At 40.4% G+C, this 20,949-nt stretch overlaps 1 protein-coding gene across 11 annotated transcripts in view; it reads left to right on the top strand.

Annotated features, from left to right (window-relative positions):
* The window catches only part of LOC128660491 (NKAP family protein CG6066), a 739,752-nt gene that overhangs the window by 414,869 nt on the left and 303,934 nt on the right, over positions 1-20,949 (top strand). For all 11 annotated transcript variants that reach the window (XM_053714374.1, XM_053714373.1, XM_053714371.1 and 8 more), the window contains 2 exons: positions 2,576-2,605; positions 18,686-18,715. In XM_053714374.1, the coding sequence (XP_053570349.1) occupies positions 2,576-2,605; positions 18,686-18,715 (60 nt within the window). The remainder of the gene's footprint in view (positions 1-2,575; positions 2,606-18,685; positions 18,716-20,949) is intronic.

The raw sequence follows: 20,949 nt of genomic DNA, 5'->3' as shown, positions 1-20,949 counted from the left end.
TGCGTGGAACCTGGGATTACTTTTGGCACAAGTTGAAGACCCTGCAGATTCTTCAGTTTCTTTAGGAATGTTTAGAGAAGGGTCTGTCTGCTAGTTCACTTAAGGGTCAGATTTCTGCCGTTACATAAGACGTTGGTTTGGTTGCCAGATGTTCAGTTTTTTTTGTTCAGGCTATTGCCAAAATTTAGACCTGTTTTCAAATCTGTTGCTCCTCCATGGAGCCTTAATCTTGTCCTTAGAGTTCTTCAACAAGCTTATGCTTTCTGTTAATATTAAACTTTTATCTTGGAAGGTTTTGTTTTTGTTAGTGATCTCTTCTGCTAATATTGTTCCCGAGTTATCTGCTCTTCTATGTTACCCTACTTATTTATTATTTCATGCGTACAAGGCTGTCTTGCGGACTAAGATAGGGTTTTTACCTAAGTTCGTCTCTACTCATAACATCAATCAGGACATTTTTGTTCTGTCCTTTTGTCACAATTCATCTTCCTCTAAGGAGAGGTTGCTGCATTATCTGGATGTGGTTAGAGCATTAAAGTTCTACCTTCATACTACCAAGGACTTCTGTCAGTCATCTTCCCTATTCTTCCTGCATTTTGGTAAGCACAAGGGTCAGAAGGCCACTACTGTTAACTTATCCTTTTGGCTCTGAAGTTTAAATAGCATGGCGTATATTGATGTGGCCAGCAGCCTCTATCTCAGATTATGGCACAGTCTACCTGTGCAGTGTCTTCTTCTCAGGCTTTCAAGAATGAGGTTTTTGGGGGAACAGATATGTAAGGCTGCTACTTGGTCCTCATTATATACGTTCCCAAAATTTTACAAATTTTTATGTTTTTGCCACATCTGAGGCATCCTTTGGACGGTTTAGTTTCTGTTGGCTGTCTCCTCAGCCCGTAGAGTTTGAGTTATCAGCTCTTTTGTGTGATCCCCCTTACCTGGTATTTCCTTGGGATAAGGCTGTGTTGAGAACTAGATTAGGTTTTCTTCCTATGGTAGTGTGGACAATATTAATCAGGAAATTGTTATACCATCCTTGTGTCCTAACCCTAAGTCATCCAAGGAAAGACTGTTGCACAACCTCGATGTGGTTAGGGCTCTTAAGTTTTATCTTCACGCTACCAAGGACTTTTGTCAGTCTTCCAGTTTATTTGTGTTGTTTTCTGGTAAGCGCAAGGGTCAGGAAGCTTCTGCCGTTTCCTTATCCTTTTGGTTGAGGAGTACTATCCGTATGTCTTATTTAGAGGCAGGTAATCCACCTCCTCTACGCAACACTGCGCACTTAACTCGTTTAGTGTCCATGTCCTGGGCTTTTAAGAATGAGGCTTCGGTTGAACCAGCTGCTTCCTGGTCATCTCTTCATACATTTTCAAAATTTTACCAATTCGATGTATTTGCCTTGGCGGAAGCATCTTTTGGGAGAAAGGATCTTCAAGCGGTGGTGCCTAGTATCTAGGTAACTGACTTGCTATTTATCTCGCCCTAAATTCTTTGTGGACTCCACTGCGTGGGAATAGATTTCCACATGTAAAGAATGAAATTCTTGGACTCTTACTACCATTAGAAAGAAAACCAAAATTTATTCTTACCTGATAAATTATTTTCTTTGTTGGTAGTGAGAGTCCACGAACCCGCCCTCAGTTTTGTGCGGAAGGAGTACTAGTTGCATCTCTTCACCCATGTTGTCTCTCTTGAAATCCCTACCCTTGGTGATGAACTACTTGGAGGGGAAGGGATGTAGGAGGGATAATTAAGTGCTTTGATTGGGGTGTCTTTGTCTCCTCTTGGTGGCCAGGTGTTGTATTCCCACATGTTGGACATGCTAAAAGAACTAAACTGGCTGTCGCTGCAATCCAGACGCACCCTCCATCTTTCCAGCCTTGTTTTTAAAAGATTTTCTGGGAAGCTCCCACCGTACCTGAGCAGAATGCTCTCTCCAGCTGTTCTCACCTCCCATAACCTCCGATCGAGTACCAGCACATTATTTAGTCTGCCTCCATACAAAAAGAAAGCAGCTCAATCCTCCTTTTCCTACAGAGCACCACAATTATGGAACGACCTCCCGCACACTTTAAAACCTTCCCCCAGCTTAAAATCCTTTAAGAGATTCCACTTTGCATATCTCAAAACAGAATGCACCTGTCATGGTTGATTATATATTTTTCTACCTGTTCTATGTTAAATTTTGAATACATTATGTATTAATATAGTTTTTGTATTTTATTGTATCAATGCAATGTTTTGTGGACCCAGGACATACTTGAAAACGAGAGAAATCTCAATGTATCCTACCTGGGAAAATATTTTATAAATAAAAAAAAGAAATAATAAATAAGGTAAAGAATAGACTTTGTAGACTCTAACTGCCAAGAAAGAAAATAATTTGTCAGGAATGTATAAAAAAAAAAATTCTAATAAAATTACGTCTTTAAAATACTTTTAAAACACAAAAAATATGTATATAGATAGATTTCTAGATATATAATTTTTCTCAAAAGAGGGCATAAAATGTGTTTGATTTGATGGTGGACTTTTTTTTTTAATAATAACCCATTATATTGTATTGTATTTATAGGTCCTTGAAGAAGTACCTTTACGTCCTTCGGTAAGCTTAAATATTACTTTTTAACTGTTAATTAACAATGTTATCACAACCTATGTTTTTAAGTTATAAAGCATTCCAATATCTTAAAGGGACAGTCAACCTTGACAATAATGTGTTCCCTATCATTAGTTTGGTCCTTTATAAGGTCTCCTGCCTGTGTCCCAGAACGCTGCTCACAACGGTGTGATTGTTATTTTCATAAGAATGCCGATGTTTGCCGTTTTAAAATGGCCCCCAACTCCTCCTCCAATGACATCACTCATGTCTCCTTTGCAAAACACTGAGCGGTGTCTCTATGGGCTCGCAAATAATCGTACCCCGACGCATGCGCATTGTCAAGCCGGTGACGTCACTGCACAAGTTCAACCGGAACTTTTGTATGCCAATTTAGTTCCTAGGGAACAATTTGTCACTCGCACTCGCACAATCCCACCCGGGCTCGCCTCAAAATGCCCCAAAACCTCTAGCATCCATGTGGCCAGGATCATCCTCATGTGTATATATAAAACAGAAACCAGCACCCAGATACTCACATCTCTGACGCTCAAATCGATCGGGCTGGCTTCTGATGGTGCAAGCTTTAAAACGCTCCCCAACACTTCCGGTGGGGGTTTTGCGCATGCGCAGTTAATAGGTGCACAATGTGGTGACGTAATCAACGTCATAAACGTACACAGGCACGAAATTTGAAAAACAGAAAACGAAGAGGCCTGAGAATGAAGAAGACGGCGGTAGGAGGAGTTGGGGGCCATTTTCAAACGGCAAACCTCGGCAATCATATGAAAATAACATTCAGACTGTTCTGAGCAGCGTACTGGGACACAGGTAGGAGACCTTATTAAGGACCAAACTAATGATAGGAAACACATTATTGTCAAGATTGACTGTCCCTTTAATGGTGTAAATAACTTTCAGCTTTTGTATTGCTGCAAGATTACATATTTTCGCATTCTGTTATACAAGTATGTAAAATACTTATCAGGTGGTAACATCTTTAATGTTTTCAGATGATATATGGCAAATTACAGTTTGTTGCTTAGCAATTTCAATCAAATGATATAAAAGATATGTTTTGCTTGCACACACAGTTACCACTTGTTTTCCACTCAAAATAGACACAGAAGTTGGTGGTGGACGTGGATAGCTGTAGGTTTTTGGGTTGTTCTTTTGGGGGGAAGGGGGAGTCTTTAAAGCAGTTTATTTTAATTGATTTTAGAATTTATAGTATGCAGACAAAAATGTACACACAGTGACACATTCATCCTTTCCGACCTTTCTAACCTTCATATACACTACACATTCAAAATTTCTGTGTTTTTTAAATATATTCACCATTCTTCCTCACAACCATTCCTTTATACTCTTTACAAAGAGTATCTTTCATATATCTTTCTTACATTTCCTCTCCACCACCCTTACATTCCTGAGCTTTGCTCCACCCCTACTCCCAGTTACCTCCTATTGTACTTAGTTAATTGTTTGCTCTAATACTTTATGCCGTTGAGTGGGCTCTCTAACCAATCTGATATTCATTATCCACCCAATAATGCCTAATTGACACAGGAGAGGACAGCTGGCAAAGTGAAAATCTCCCAGTGGGAGATGTCACAGTAACCAAGGTGAAATGTGGATTTATCTCCATTAGATCCTTGCAACTGCACTTTCACTGCCTCCCATGGTCCTTTCTACTAATTGTTGATTGCTACCGTGCATGGTAGATGGTGGTATAACAGCTAAATAGAAAAAGAATTGACCTACCACTGCCCTGTAGCTAACTACATGACAATCTGCCTAGTGTTCAGATAGCCTAAGGGTATGACACACATTGTCAGTGTTTTTTTTTTCTCTGCACCAATTTCAGAATTTAATGAAAATTGATCACTGTCTCTTTGGAATCTGGCCGAAAAGACCAAGTTTACTACAACACAATCAGCGGGTTAACCTAAGACTTCCTGAATGCCAAGTTCAGACGTTTACTCCCATCTCCAAGTCAGAATGGTTATGCATCCCTTTTCAAGACTTACTTCCTGTGGGGGGTTCAGATTGTAATAGAAAAAGTTTTTTCTATCTTGTTTGGCTTGAGAGCTGATCAAAGCAATGGCCTTGCTATCTTATGTGGCGGATTTAGAGTTACAACCCTTGTTCTTTTATAAAAACAAGGTCAGGAGTTCTACTTCAATCTTTTATTGGTTCCCAAGGAGGATACTTTTTTTTACCTAGTCTTTATCTCAGACCCTAGCTTTCCTCACTTCGGTAGCCCTGCCCCCTTTGTGTTCCCAGGCTTTTCTCTCAGCTATCCGGAGCCTCTGTGAATAAAAGTCACCAGCAACAGTTGGGGCCTGATTTTCAACAGATTCTAATCTGATTCCTAGTGCCTGCCAAGAAAGATGTGATATGATAGCAATTTATAAGCATATTAATGGACTTAGTAAAGCTGAGGCTGTGAGTATTATACAATCATAAATTATATAATACATAGATAAATTTAAGAACAAAGGATCATGATCTCAAGCTGAAGGGTAGTATATTCAGAAGTAATTTGAGGAAGCACTTCTTTACAGAAAGGGTGATTGATTCATGGAATAAACTTCTGTAAGAGGTTGTAATGAAAAACACTGTGGGGGACTTTAAGAATGCCTGGAATAAGCATAAGGCTATCCTACGAACTAGATACGTTTTTACATTTAGGAAATATTGGACAGACTTGCTGGGCCCATGGCTTTTATCTGCCATCAATATCTTTGTTTCTATGCTATTCCCAGGAAGGGAGGGGGGGGAATACCCTTACAGGAGCTGCCAGGGGGTACTTAAGGGTATTTAATAGAGCGTTTTACACTTACTACATGGGAGATTGTACAAGTGTCTGAGGGAGTGTTAATATAGTGTAGAGGGCTCTCTACCAGGTTTTCTCTGTACTGTTTATTATAGAAGGTGTCCTTGTATACTGTTATAAGTACAAACATGGAAGAAAATGTTTCTTTCTTTCCTTAAGGCAGGTAGAGTCCACATCTTAATTCCTTACTGTTGGGAAATACAACACCTGGCCACCAGGAGGAGACAGACACACCCCAGCCAAAGGCTTAAATATCCCTCCCACTTCCCTCATTCCCCAAGTCATTCTTTGCCTTTCGTCACTAGAGGAGGATGGCAGAGAAGTGTCAGAAGATTCAGGTAGTCTTTAAATCGGTATGTTCCCTTCAAGAAAGGACTTGAGTTTTAAGTAATCATATAAACCTCTCAATAAGACTATTGAAGAACATTAGAGTCTGGAAATGCAGGGAAAGTTTTTCTGCGAAGCGATCCAGACTGTCTATCAGCTCCTGGGCAATCAGTGTTAACGTGTTACACTGCTTGCATTTTTACACTCAGGTCCCTGTCAGAACACTGTGGCAAGGCTGTCACACTTGAGAGGTAGTATCTGTTCCACAGCATAGATCCTGGAGGGTAAGTCCGCTTTATTTTACTATTTTGCAGGGACTCCTATTATAAGGGTCACAGTGTGACTCATCATAACCTCAATAGGATCAAGGGTTAATATCTCCTTTAAATCAGAGATTAATTTGGAACAGTTTGGGTATATATATATATATATATATATATATATATATATATATATATATATATATAGTACTGCTTTGTTCTCTACGGAGCACATTGTGAAGGTTTGGGTTCAAATAGACTGCATACTATTTTGTGCAGCTTCTAATAGCTTTGCACACTTTTTCTTATAGCAGGGGAAGTTCCTTCTTGCGCAAAACGTAATCTGGTGTGGCTCATTATGTTTTCCTTGCAATCATGCTGCAGGAACTTTGGCAATACTACGGAGAGCGTTCTATAACTGTCTGGGTCTAGGAAGTGGTGAGTTCCCCAGCCTTTGGGGTTATAAAGGTGTCTCTTTTTATTATTAAAATTCGTCCTAGAGAAATTGTTTTTTCCTTACTGTAGGATTACATCTCCAGCAATGGATGATTCTGATAATATGTTAGAAGGTTCTGCACCTTCTATTATAAATAATACCTGTTTATACTGTGAGGAGGCGGTGGTTTGTCCACCTGCTCAATTTTGTTCCTATTGCCTGGGTACCATTCTAAAGTCTAAGAAGGGAGCTAAATCTGCTAACCCCCCTAGTATAATTTGTCCCTCTGAGCCGTCAACCTTTCAGGATTCTGTGGTCCAGGAGATGTCTACCCTATCTCCTCAAACCGCTTCACAAGCAGTTCCCCGCAGCATGCCTTATACTCCGGCTGGAGGGGGCTTTTTCCCTGCAGATTTTACCACAGTGTTGCAATCTGCTGCGTCTGCGGCCTATCTCTGGGAAATGTAAGAGAAAGGTTAAACATAGTTCTACTGAATTAGATTCAGATAATTTCCAATCGGATTTAGCCAGTATGTCTCAATTGTCCGAGGATGCGTTAACCTCTGTAGCATCAGAGGGTGAGCTCTTTGAGTTGGAGACTTCATGTACTAAACCCCCTCCTTCCGAGGAGCCCTCCTTTATATTTAAGATTGAGCATCTGCGTTTTTTGCTAAAGGAGGTTTTGTCTACATAAAAGGTTCCAGAAGCAACTCTACCAGAGGAACCCAAGATTCCTAAGTTAGATAGGGTTTGAGGACAGAGAGGTTTCACAATATTTTCCTGTCCAAGTTCGTATGGCGAATATTATCAGTAGTGAATGGGAAAGAGTTGCAACTCCTTTATCCGCTTCGTCAACTTTTAAGAAGTTATTCCCGGTCCCTGATTCTCAGCTGAAATTGTGGGCTTCTATCCCTAAGGTGGATGGTGCCATTTTTACGCTAGCTAAGCGTACCACTATCCCTCTGGAAGATAGTTTTTCCTTTAGGGATCCTATGGACAAGAAGTTGGAAAGTTTCCTGAGAAGAATGTTCCAACACACGTTTTTTTTTATTTCAACCAGCGGCGGTAGTTGCTGCTGTGGCTGGGGCCACCACCTAATGGTGTGACTCTCTGTCAGAACTTATCAAGGTGGAGTCTCCCCTTGATTATATTCAGGAGAGGATTAATGTTTTAAAAATACATAACTTCTTTATCTGTGATGCGAATATGCAGATTATATGTCTGAACGCAAAGGCTTCAGGTTTTGCAGTCCTATTTCCCAGAGCTCTCTGGTTGAAATCTTGGTCTGTGGATATGGTTTCTAAATCCAGACTCCTTTCCTTACCTTTCATGGGGAAGGGTTTTTTTTTTGGTCCAGGCCTGGACTCTATCATTTCTACTGTTACCGGAGGAAAAGCTGCTTTCTTTCCGCAAGATAAGAAGAACAGACCTAAGGGATTGCATTTTTGTACCTTTCGTTTAGACAAGTTCCAGAGAACTCAATCATCCTCCAAGCCTGAGCAACCCAAGAGTACCTGGAAAACTGCTAAGTCCTGGAATAAGTTCAAGCAAACTAAGAAGCCCACAGATAACAAATCTGCATGAAGGGGCGGCCAACGATCAGGGATCTGATCAAGTAGGGGGGCAGACTGTCATTTTTCTCAGACACTTGGTTTCAGGATGTTCAGGACCCTTGGGTACTGGAGTTCGTATCTCAAGGGTAGAGGATAGGATTCAAATCTCATCCGCCCAGCTGCAGATTCCTCCTCTCCAGACTGTCTACAAGACCAGAGAAGAAGACAGCATTTTTAGATTGTGTAAGGGATCTATCCTCCTTAGGAGTAATAGTCCTGGTACCTGCATCAGAAAGAGGCCTGGGGTTCTATTCAAACCTCTTTGTGGTTCCCAAAAAGAAGGGAACTTTTCATCCAATTCTGGACTTGAAGTGCCTAAACAAATTTCTTAGCGTCCCCTCCTTCAAGATGGAGATGATCAAATTGATCCTTCCCCTGGTTCAGGAAGGACAATTTATGACTACCATCAATCTGAAGAATGCATACCTGCATGTTCTGATCCACAAGGATCATTTTCAGTTCCTAAGGTTTGGTTTTCTGGATCAGCACTTCCAGTTCATAGCACTTCCGTTTGGCTTAGCTACTGCACTCTGGATATTTACAAAGGTTATGGATACTCTTATGGCGGTGGCTAGAACTCAAGGAATTGCAGTAGCACTGTACCTGGACGATATCTTATTACAGGCACCATTTTTTTGTCTGGCAAAAGATCACTCAGATTTTTTTCTGAGTCTTCTTCGGTCTCATGAATGGAAAATAAACTTAGAAAAGAGTTCTCTTTCTCCAAATACAAGGGTGAATTTCCTGGGTACAGTTAAAGACTCGGTATCCATGAGGATCTTTCTAACAGATCAGAGACGTTGCAAGCTGGCATCAGCGTGCCTTGCCCTCCAGGCCGCCTCAAGATCTTCGGTGACCCAATGCATGGAGGTGATTGGACTCATGGTGTCTTTTATGGACATTATTCATTTTGCCAGATTCCCTCTCAGACCTTTACAACTATGCATGCTAAGACAGTGGTACGGCGATCATTTGGACCTGTCACAACAGATCGTATTGGACAGGCTGTCGAGAGATTTGCTCTCCTAGTGGCTTTGTCAAGATCACCTGTCTTGAGGCACGTACTTCTTGAGACCGTCCTGGGAGAATGTGACTACGGATGCCAGCCTTTCAGGCTAAGGAGCAGTCTGGGGTGCCAGGAAGGCACAAGGTTTGTGGACTCAGGAGGAGTCCACTCTTCCAATCAATATTTTGGAACTGCGGGCAATCTTCAATGTGCTGAAGGCTTGGCCCCTTCTGGGTTCATCCCAGTTTATCAGATTCCAATCAGACAATATGACGGTTGTTTACATCAACCATAAGGGAGGAACGAGAAGTTTTTTAGCGATGAGGGAGGTGTCTCCAATCCTAGAATGGGCAAAAGCCTACAACTGTATGCTGTCGGCGATCCACATTCCGGGTGTCAACAACTGGGAAGCAGACTTCCTCAGCAGACAATCTTTTCACCCGGGGGAATGGTCACTTCACCCCGAGGTGTTTGCAAAGATTTGCAGCAGATGGGGGATGCCAGAGATGGATCTCATGGCCTCTCACCTCAATGCCAAACTACCCAGGTACGGGTCGAGATCGAGGGATTCTCAAGCAAAACTCATAGACGCTCTAGCGGTTCCATTGAGGTTCAGACTAGTATATCTCTTTCCTCCATTGCCACTTCTCCCTCATGTGGTGGCTCGCATCAAGCAGGAGCTAGCATCAGTGATTCTAATTGCTCCATCGAGGTCGTAAAGTACCTGATTTGCGGATCTGGTTAAATTGTCCTCTTTTCCTCCGTGGAAGTTACCTTGTCACAGGGACCTGCTGATACAGGGTCCCTTCCTACATTAAAATCTAGATTCTCTGAGGCTGACTGTGTGGAAATTGAACGCTTAGTCTTAGCCAGGAGAGGATTCTCTGAAAGTGTCATAGACACTTTGACTCAAGCTTGTAAGCCAGTTACTCGGCGCATCTACCTTAAGGTATGGTGAATTTACTTGCACTGGTGTGAGAAACGTGGTTTTTCTTGGCATAAGGTAAAGGTTGCCAGAATTTTATCTTTTCTCCAGAATGGTTAGGAGAAGGGTGTATCTGCCAGTTCTCTGAAGGGACAGATATCGGCCCTGTCGGTGTTGCTGCACAAAAGATTAAAGAGACACTGAACCCAAATGTTTTCTTTCGTGATTCAGATAGATCATGACATTTTAAGCAACTTTCTAATTTACTCCTAAGTTCAAATTTTCTTCATTCTCTTGGTATCTTTTATTTGAAATGCAAGAATGTAAGTTTAGATGCCGTCCCATTTTTGGTGAACAACCTGGGTTGTCCTTGCTGATTGGTGGATAAATTCATCCACCAATAAAAAAGTGCTGTCCAGAGTTCTAAACTCCAAAAAAGCTTAGATGTCTTTTTCAAATAAAGATAGCAAGAGAATGAAGAAAAATTGATAACAAGAGTACAGTAGAAAGTTGCTTAAATTTGCATTCTCTATCTGAATCACAAAAGAAAAAAAAATTGGGTTCAGTGTCCCTTTAACTGAGCTTCCAGATGTGCAGTCCTTTGTTAAGGCTCTGACTAGGATCAGACCTGTGTACCTGTGACCCCACCTTGGAGTCTCAATCTTGTTCTTCATGTTTTTGCAGCATGCTCCATTTGAGCCCATGCACACTGTTGACATTAAACTGTTATCTTGGAAATTTTTGTTTCTATTAGTTAATGCCTCTGCTCACAATCTCTGAGATCTCAGCTTTACAGTGTGACCCACCTTACCTTGTTTTTCATGCTGATAATGCAGTTTTACGTACTAGGCTAGGTTTCCTTCCTAAGGTGGTGTCAGATCGTAACATCAATTAAGAGATTGTTGTTCCTTCCTTGTGTCCCAATCCTTCTTCAGCGAAGGAACGTGTGCTTTACAATCTGGATGTGGTTCGTGCTTTGAAGGTTTACCTTCAGGCTACTAAGGAATTCAGACAATCTTCATCTTTATTTGTCATTTATGCGGGTAGACGTAGGGGGCAGAAGGTTACTACGTCTTCCTTGTCTTTCTAGTTGAGGAGTGTCATCCACTTGGCATACGAGAAAGTGGAACAGCAGCCTCCTAAAAGGATTATGGCTTATTCTACTAGAGCAGTTGCTTCTTCCTGGGCTTTTAAGAACAAAGCCTCTATGAATCAGATTTGTAAGCCGGCTTTCTGGAGAAAGGTTTTTCAGGCTGTGGTGCCCTCAGATTAGGGGTCTTCCTTTTTCTTTATTCCCTCCCGTTATTCCTTCAGTGTCTTCTGGAGCTTTGGGTATTGTTTTCCCAACAGTAAGGAATGAAGTTGTTGACTCTCCCTGCCTTATGGAAAGAAAACAAAATGTATGCTTACCAGATAAATTCCTTTCTTTCCTGTCAGGGAGAGTCCACGACCCCCCCCCCCCCCCGTTTGAATTATTTTCCTCGTTCCCTCGGCCGAATGAATGGGGGAAGTGGGAGGGATATTTAAGCATTTAGATGTGGTGTCTTTGCCTCTTGCTGGTGGCCAGGTGTTGTATTTCTCAACAGTAAGGAATGACGTTGTGGACTCTCCCTGCCAGGAAAGAAAGGAATGTTTCTGGTAAGCATACATTTTGTTTTCCCCACTGATATTTCTTTCTGATATCCCTCTCGTTACATACATTTGTTTATTTTGCAAATCTCTTCCAGTATGCCAGGTCAATCAAATCTGTGAGAATTATGTACCTCAGATTTTGCATGCAAACCAAACACAACCTTCCACTTCTCAGAGGGAAGGGGAGTCTACTGATTTTGCTCCTGAATTTAAAAGCAGCATGTATAAAATTGTTAAGCTGCAATCACTAAACCAAGTAAGCGTACATCTTGGGATTTCTCTCAGTCTCGTAAGGTTAATGTGCAAAATTCTTCCCCTCAACCCCAAGTTCCTGCTCTCTTAGAGAGCTCTGACTCTGAGGATACAAATATTTCTAGTTCTGATGGTGAAGTAACATCAGATGAACAGGATCCTATGCCTGATACTGAATATGACAATGCCTTTAGATTCAAGGTGGAGCATATCCGTAATTTATTGCGGGAGGTATTAAAGACTGAGGAAAAACCTGCTGAAAACAAGCCAATAATATTAATCAGTTAAATATTGTCATCAAAGCTCCACCAAAAAATCCACAGGTGTTTCATGTCCCTGATTTAGTCTTTGCTATATTGCTAAGGAATGGAAAAAGCCATGCGCACCTTTTGCCCCTTCCACAAGATTTAGGAAAATGTACCCCATTCCAAAACAGAATGTAATAGTTTGGGAAACGATAATAGTGTTATTTCCACTCCCAAACATACTGTCATGATATGTACCTGTAGCTTTAATTCCTTTGCTCCTCCTTAGTCTTACTTCTGTGTGAAGTGAGTTGGGGAGAATTGCCAGTTCTAAATATATATTATTTTCATTGTATAAATTGCAGTAATAACGGACTTCTACCTTGTTATGTTTTTTTTGTCCCAAAGTACTGCATACAATTAAAACCACGATTCAGTTATTATAGTTGAGTTGAACTTGTGCCTGACACATATGACTATCCCTCTTGAGGTTAGCACTTTGTTTAGAGGCCCAATGGACAGCAAAGGAAAATCTTTCTTCAAATAGGTCTTTCGCCCCTTCCACAAGATTTAGGAAAATATACCCCTTTCCAGAACAGAATGTAGCAATGAAACGATCCCTTAAGAGGATGTTGCTATTTCCACTCCCAAACATACTGTCATGATATGTACCAGTAGCTTTAATTCCTTTGCTCCTCTTTATCACCAAGTCCCACATCTGTTATAAGCACTGTTCATCTTCAACTCAGTGCTTGGATATTGTTCCTGACAGCAACATTACAGCTCAGAGACTATCAAGCTTCTATCAGTTTATACTATAATCGGTTGCTAAAAGACGATCTAAACTTATTCTACACTACTTGATGCAGTTTTTCGGCTCTTAACCGGACCAGCTCCACAGTGGCTGTTTGTTTACTACTCGTACACACAGTTGCTATCACAGCATATCAGGTCAAGTCGCCTCCCATCAGATACGCACATACCGGAACGAACTGCCGCTACACGCCTCCCATCTGACTCATAGTGATACCGGGACAAACGCCACAGTCAGTCTTTGTCCTTAGTGGATCCAGCCTCCTGCCTTGCCAGGACTGCTCCGCACCAAACCGCAGCTAAGTGAAAGCTTTTAGGCCTTTTTCCTATTCAGCGTTTGAACTTGCTATACTAACCAGCATTAATATGTTACCACCTTACCAACAGTTCTGTTGTACTTACTATTAACCCTGCCTTATCTACTACTCTGCAATTACTTCCCTGCCTGAGCTTGTTCTGCATGTAAACTATTAACCACAGTCTTACTTCTTTGTGAAGTGAGTTGGAGAGAGTTGCTAGTTCTAAATATATCGTATTTTCATTATATAAATTGCAGTAATAACTGACTTCTACCTTGTTATGTTTTTTTGTCCCAAAGTACTGCATAAAATTTAAACCACTATTCAGTTATTATAGTTGAGTTGAACTCGTGCCTGACACATATGTCTATCCCTATGGAGGATAGCACTTTGTTTAGAGATCCAATGGACCGCAGAGTCGAGTCCTTCTTAAGGAAAATCTTTCTTTAATCAGGTCTTTTACTTTACTTTACTGGCTGTTTCTCTCACCTGTGTGGCTACAGCAGGAACATTATGGTGTTACTCCCTAGCCAAAATGGTGGCGGACAATTCCTCTACTGAAGATTTACAAAACTGCATTAAAGCACTTAAATGGCTCAAGCATTAATGTGTAATGCGTTGATGGACATTATTAAGATCAATGTCAAAAATATGTCTATGGCAGTGCTGGGAAGAAGATCCTTATGGTTGAAATCTTGGTCAGCAGACATCTCTAAAAATAGACGGATAACTATTTAGAACAGAAGAGGAAATCCGTTTTGTTGCTTTCGTTCCTCAGGAGATCAGAAGTCCTCCTCTTCTCAGAAACTTGAGCCCTCCAAGTCAGCCTTGTTTTTCATGGTCAAAGCCCAAGCAATCCAAAAAGTCCAAGACCACCACCAAATCAGCATGAAGGTGTGGCCCCCTGGTTTTGAAACGTTATTTATCAGGGTTATTGGATAGGCTTCAGGTCCAGACCTCCTCGATGGCGATTCCTTTTGTCTCATGTTCATAAGCTTCCAAGGTGGCTGCCTCTCTACAGTGTGTTTGGGAATTAGAGGATTTGAGGGTAATTATTCCAGTACCTGTATCGCAACAGGGTCAAGGGTTTTCCTCTAGTCAGTTTATTGTCCCAAAATGGAAGGGGCCTACAGACCTGTCTTAAACCTAAAGACGTCAAACTTGTTTGTCAGGGTTCCCACTTTCAAGATGGAAACCATTTGCACAATCTTGCACTTAATTCAACAAGGTCAATTTATGTCTACAATAGACCTCAAGGATGCAAACCTGAATATTCTTATCCACAGTGATCACTATCAGTTCCTGAGGTTTGCTTTTATGGACAAACACTACCAGTTTGTCGCTCTTCCATTTAGTCTGGCTACAGCTCCACGCATCTTTACAAAGGTACTAGATGCCCTTTTAGCAATGATCAGAGCTCACAGGATTTCAAATGCACAGTATCTGGACGACATACTGGTGAAAGCTACTTCTCTGTCATTGGCAATCACTCATACTCACAAGCTTCTATTTCTCCAAAACCATGGTTGGAAGATAAATGTTCCCAAAAGCTTGTTATATCCTGCTACAAGTGTAACATTTTTAGGAGTCATAATAGATTTAGGGCTAGATTACAAGTGAGACGCAAACGTTTTTTCGCAAGCGATATCGTCTTTAATCCTTACATCGATATCAGAGCTATGGTTAACTGTTTTTTTAAACAAAAAAGTGTCACAAAACACATAAAAAGTAATTACAAAGTACATTTACACTCATAATAACACCATCTAATAACAATTATTACAAAAAATACACACAAGTTCTCAAAGGGTTCAAAGATATGAGATCTCGGTGTTAGAAAAAGAAAAGAAAAAAATCCGCCAAAGTACTTTAGCTACAAAGATACATAGATACATTGCTAAAGATGTATTTGTATGTATATAGATATGTTTAACTATGTATTTACTGTAAATATTTCACATTCCAATGTTCTTGACATAGCATAATATTTTCTTTGTATTTATAAATAGATATTCTTATATATATATATATATATATATATATATATATATCTGTATATATCTATACCTATATATAATCATATATATATATATATACTGTATATATAAATATATAGTTGTTTAAAAAACATCAGATATATGTAGAAATATTTAATTATGAATAAATAGAACATACAGTATTCCATTATGTTAAGAACATTGGAATATGTCGGGTTAGCGCAATTGCTAAAACGGCTTCTTAGTGGAAATTCGAAAATGCGTTATTATAATCGCTACGGATGCAGTTCCCTTTGCCCGCTTTTACTTACATCCCCTTCAACTATCCATGCTCAGTCAGTGGTCAAAGAATTATCTACATTTGAAGCAACAAATCAGACAATCTCTGTCTTGGTGGACACAAAGTCATTCGTTGACCCTTAGGGCATCGTTACTTCATCCGTCACAATGAATGCCAGTCTGTTAGGCAAGGTTGCTAATAAACATTCTGGAACTTAGAGCGATTGATTATCTGAGCCTTTCAGGTCTGGAGAAATGCATTTATTTCCAGCTGGACAATATCACAGTGGTAGCGTATATCAATCATCAAGGAAGTACCCACATTCTACTGGCAATATAGGAGGTCTCTCAGAGTCTGTCCTGTGCAGAGAGGAATCAGTGCGCCCTATCATTGATTCACATACCGGGTGTGAACAATTGGACCAGTAAACTAGACTATCTCAGCCGTAAGTCAGTCCATCAAGGAGAATGGTATCTCCATCAGGATGTACTCAATCAACTAGTAATCAAATGGGGCCTACCAGACACAGATCTGATGGCTTCACATTTAAATCACAAACTTCAAAAGTACTGTGCAAGATCAAGAGACCCTAAGGCTCACTTGATAGATACCTTGCTATGTCCATGGGAATTCTATCAAGCATAACTGTTTCCTCCCTTTTTTCTTCTGCCGAGATTCATTGCTTAGATCAATTAGGAGTCAACATCAGTAATATAAATTTCTCCAGCCTGGCACTGCAAAACATGGTGTGCAACCTAGTACAGATATCAAGACCTCCATGGCGTCTTCCTCTGAGACAAGACTTTTTATCACAAGGTTCTCTTTTTCCATCAGGATCTCAAATCTCTAAGTTTGAAGACGTGGAGGTTGAACGCCTGGTTTTGAGACATAGAGGATTTTCAGACTCTGTAACCAATACTATGCTTGGAAACCTGTGACTCAAAGTATTTACCACAAAATTTAGAAAGCATATTTTGTATGATGCTCCTCTAAGGGAGTTTCCTTGGAGTGATCATAGACTCCATGGTAATGAAGAAATTTCTCACAGAACGCACGATCAAGCTCCAGTCAGCTTGTCAATGTCTTTGATCTACCCCCTGTCCTTCGATGTGAGCATATGGAGGTAGCGGAGCTCATGGCGGCGGCTTTGGATGCAATCCTGATGGCTCGCTTTCACTTATGTCCCCTACAATTGTGCATGCTTTGTCAGTTGAACGGATATCCATCGTATTGACTTTGGTCATTCGGATAGATCAGACCACCAAGGACTCTTTGGTTGGGTGGCTATCCCCCGAACCTATTCGGCGGAGGATGAGTTTCCTTTGTCCCTCCTGGAAAATTTTAACTACAGATGCAAGTCTTTCCGTTTGGAGATCACTGGGAGCTCAGGGTGTATGGTCCCCTCATGAGGTGTCCCTGCCCATAAATATTCTGGAACACAGAGCAATTTTTAATGCCCTACTAGCTTGGCCTCAATTGAGTTCCATCTATTCAATTTCAATCCAACAATGTCATGGCCATGGCATGTGTCATCCATTAGGGGGACACACAGTTCCCTAGCAATGAGAGAGATGTCTCGTATACTCTCTCAAGCGGAGAGTCACTATTGTCTAATCTCAGCAATTCACATCCCAGGAGTGGAGAATTTGGAAGCAGATCACCAAAATCAATAGACCCTTTACTCACTAAGATCACCCAGCAGTGGTGGGCTCCGGAGATAGATCTCATGACTTTGTGCGAGGGAGCTCACAATCTAGATTCTCTGAGCCTAACTGCGTGGAAATTGAACGCCAGATTTTAGCACGTCAAGGTTTCTCCAACTCAGTGATTGATACTCTTGTTCAGTCTCGTAAGCCTTTTACCAGGCACATTTATTATAAGGAAATTGAAGGTCTACTTATATTGGTGCAATGTTCGTGGTCTCTCTTGATATCGATGTAAGATTCCTCGTTATTTTCCATTTCTTTTTCTTGAAGGGTTCTGTTTCGGTTGGCTGTTTCCTCAGCCTGTAGAGTTTAAGTTATCAGCTCTTGTCTGATGCCACTTACCTGCTATTTCATCGGGATAAGGCTGTGTTGAGAACTAGATTAGGTTTTCTTCCTAAGGTAGTGTTGACAGACAATATTAATCAGGAAATTGATGTACCATCCTTGTGTCCTAATCCTATGTCATCCAAGGAAAGACTGTTGCACAACTTGGATGTGGTTATGGCTCTTAAGTTTTATCTTCACGCTACCAAGGACTTTTGCCAGTCTTCCAGTTTATTTGTGTTGTTTTCTGGTAAGCGCAAGGTTCAGAAAGCTTCTGCCATTTCTTTATCCTTTTGGTTTAGGATTACTATCCGTATGGCTTATTTAGAGGCAGGTAATCAGCCTCCTCTACGCATCACTGCCCACTCCACTTGTTTAGTGTCCACTTCCTGGGCATTTAAAGAATAAGGCTTTAGTTGAACCAGCTGCTACCTGGTCATCTCTTCATACATTCTCAAAATGTTACCAATTCAATGTTTTTGCCTTGGCGGAAGCATCTTTTGGGAGAAAGGATCTTCAAGCGGTAGTGCCTAGTATCTAGGTAACTGACTTGCCCTAAATTCTTTGTGGACTCTACTGCTTGGGTATAGATTCCCACATGTAATTGGGAATTTGAATTCTTGGAATCCCACTACCATTAGAAAGGAAACAAAATGTATTCTTACCTGATAGATTATTTTCTTTGTTTGTTAGTAGTGAGAGTCCACTAACCCGCCCTCAATTTTGTGTGGCATAAATACTAGTTGCATCTCTTCACCCTTGTTATCTCTCTTGAACTCCCTAGCCTTCATGATGAACTACTGGGAGGGGAAGGGAAGTAGGAGGGATAATTAAGTGCTTTGCTTGGGGTGTCTTTGCTTGCTCCTGGTGGCCAGGGGTTGTATTCCCACATGTAAAGAATGGACTTTGTAGACTCTAACTACCAAGAAAGAAAATAATTTATCAAGTAAGTATACATTTGGGGGGTTTTTTCTAATAAAATTACATCTTGAAATACTTTTAAAACACAAAAAATATGTATATAGATAGATATCTAGATATTAATTTTTTCTCAAAACAAGGCAACATTTTGTTTGATTTGATAGTGAACTTTTTTTTAATAATAACCCATTATATTGTATTGTATTTTTAGGTTCCTGAAGAAGTACCTTTACATCCTTCGGTAAGCTTAAATATTACTTTTTAACTGTTAATTAACAATGTTAACACAACCTATGGCCTAGATTTAGAGTTGGGCGGTAGCCGTCAAAACCAGCGTTAGAGGCTCCTAACGCTGGTTTTTGTCGCCCTCTGGTATTTGGAGCCAGTCATTAAAGGATCTAACGCTCGCTTTCCAGCCGCGACTTTTCCATACCGCAGATCCCCTTACGTCAATTGCGTATCCTATCTTTTCAATGGGATCTTTCTAACGCTGGTATTTATAGTCGTGGCTGAAGTGAGCGTTAGAAATCTAACGACAAAACTCCAGCCGCAGAAAAAAGTCAGTAGTTAAGAGCTTTCTGGGCTAACACCGGTTTATAAAGCTCTTAACTACTGTGCTCTAAAGTACACTAACACACATAAACTACCTATGTACCCCTAAACCGAGGTCCCCCCACATCGCCGCCACTATATTTAAATTTTTTAACCCATAATCTTCCGCTCCGTACACCGCCGCCAACTACGTTATCCCTATGTACCCCTAATCTGCTGCCCCTAACACCGCCGACCCCTATATTATATTTATTAACCCCTAATCTGCCCCCCACAACGTCGCCGCCAGCTACCTACAATAATTAACCCCTAATCTGCTGACCGGAGCTCACCGCTAGTATAATAAATGTATTAACCCCTAATCCGCCTGACTCCCGCCTCAATAACCCTATAATAAATAGTATTAACCCCTAATCTGCCCTCCCTAACATCGCCGACAGCTAACTTCACGTATTAACCCCTAATCTGCTGACCGGAGCTCACCGCTACTCTAATAAATGGATTAACCCCTAAAGCTAAGTCTAACACTAACACCCCCCTAAGTTAAATATAATTTTTATCTAACGAAATAAATTAAGTCTTATTAAATAAATTATTCCTATTTAAATCTAAATACCTGTAAAATAAATCCTAATATAGCTACAATATAAATTATAATTATATCTTAGCTATTTTAGGATTAATATTTATTTTACAGGCAACTTTGTAATTATTTTAACCAGGTACAATAGCTATTAAATAGTTAATAACTATTTAATAGCTACCTAGTTAAAATAATTACAAAATTACCTGTAAAATAAATCCTAACCTAAGTTACAATTAAACCTAACACTACACTATCAATAAATAAATTAAATAAACTACCTACAATTATCTACAATTAAACCTAACACTACACTATCAGTAAATAAATTAAATACAATTCCTACAAATAAATACAATTAAATAAACTAACTAAAGTACAAAAAATAAAAAAGAACTAAGTTACAAAAAATAAAAAAATATTTACAAACATTAGAAAAAAATTACAACAATTGAGCTCGCATTCTATTGGCTGATCGGAACAGCCAATAGAATGCGAGCTCAATCTGAATGGCTGATTGAATCAGCCAATCAGATTGAACTTGATTCTGATTGGCTGATTCCATCAGCCAATCAGAATTTTTCTACCTTAATTCCGATTGACTGATAGAATCCTATCAGCCAATCGGAATTCGAGGGACGCCATCTTGGATGACGTCCCTTAAAGGAACCGTCATTCGTCGGGAAGTCGTCGGAAGAAGAAGATTGGTCCGCGCTGGAGGTCTTCAAGATGGAGCCGGTCGTCATCGGATGAAGATAGAAGATGCCGCTTGGAAGAAGATGGTTGCCGGTCCGGATCTACTCTTCTTCCCGGATAGGATGAAGACTTTGGAGCCTCTTCTGGACTTCTTCAGCCGTCGCTTGATAGAAGACTTCAGCCGGATGATGGATGTCTAGCCCCCGCTTGGGCTTGGATGAAGATTTCGGAGCCTGGAACGATCGGTGATACCTGGCATGGTGAAGACAAGGTAGGAAGATCTTCAGGGGCTTAGTGTTAGGTTTATTTAAGGGGGGTTTGGGTTAGATTAGGGGTATGTGGGTGGTGGGTTGTAATGTTGGGGGGGGTATTGGGCTGGTAAGGTAAAAGAGCTTTGAACTTTTGTAATTTAGAATAGGGTAGGGCATTATTTTATTTTGGGGGTCTTTGTTATTTTATTAGGGGGCTTAGAGTAGGTGTAATTAGTTTAAAATTGTTGTAATTTTTTTCTAATGTTTGTAAATATTTTTTTATTTTTTGTAACTTAGTTCTTTTTTATTTTTTGTACTTTAGTTAGTTTATTTAATTGTATTTATTTGTAGGAATTGTATTTAATTTATTTATTGATAGTGTAGTGTTAGGTT

This window comes from Bombina bombina, chromosome 5 (genome assembly GCF_027579735.1).
Source record: "Bombina bombina isolate aBomBom1 chromosome 5, aBomBom1.pri, whole genome shotgun sequence".
NCBI lineage: Eukaryota > Metazoa > Chordata > Amphibia > Anura > Bombinatoridae > Bombina > Bombina bombina.
This window is presented reverse-complemented; position numbering and strand designations above follow the sequence as displayed.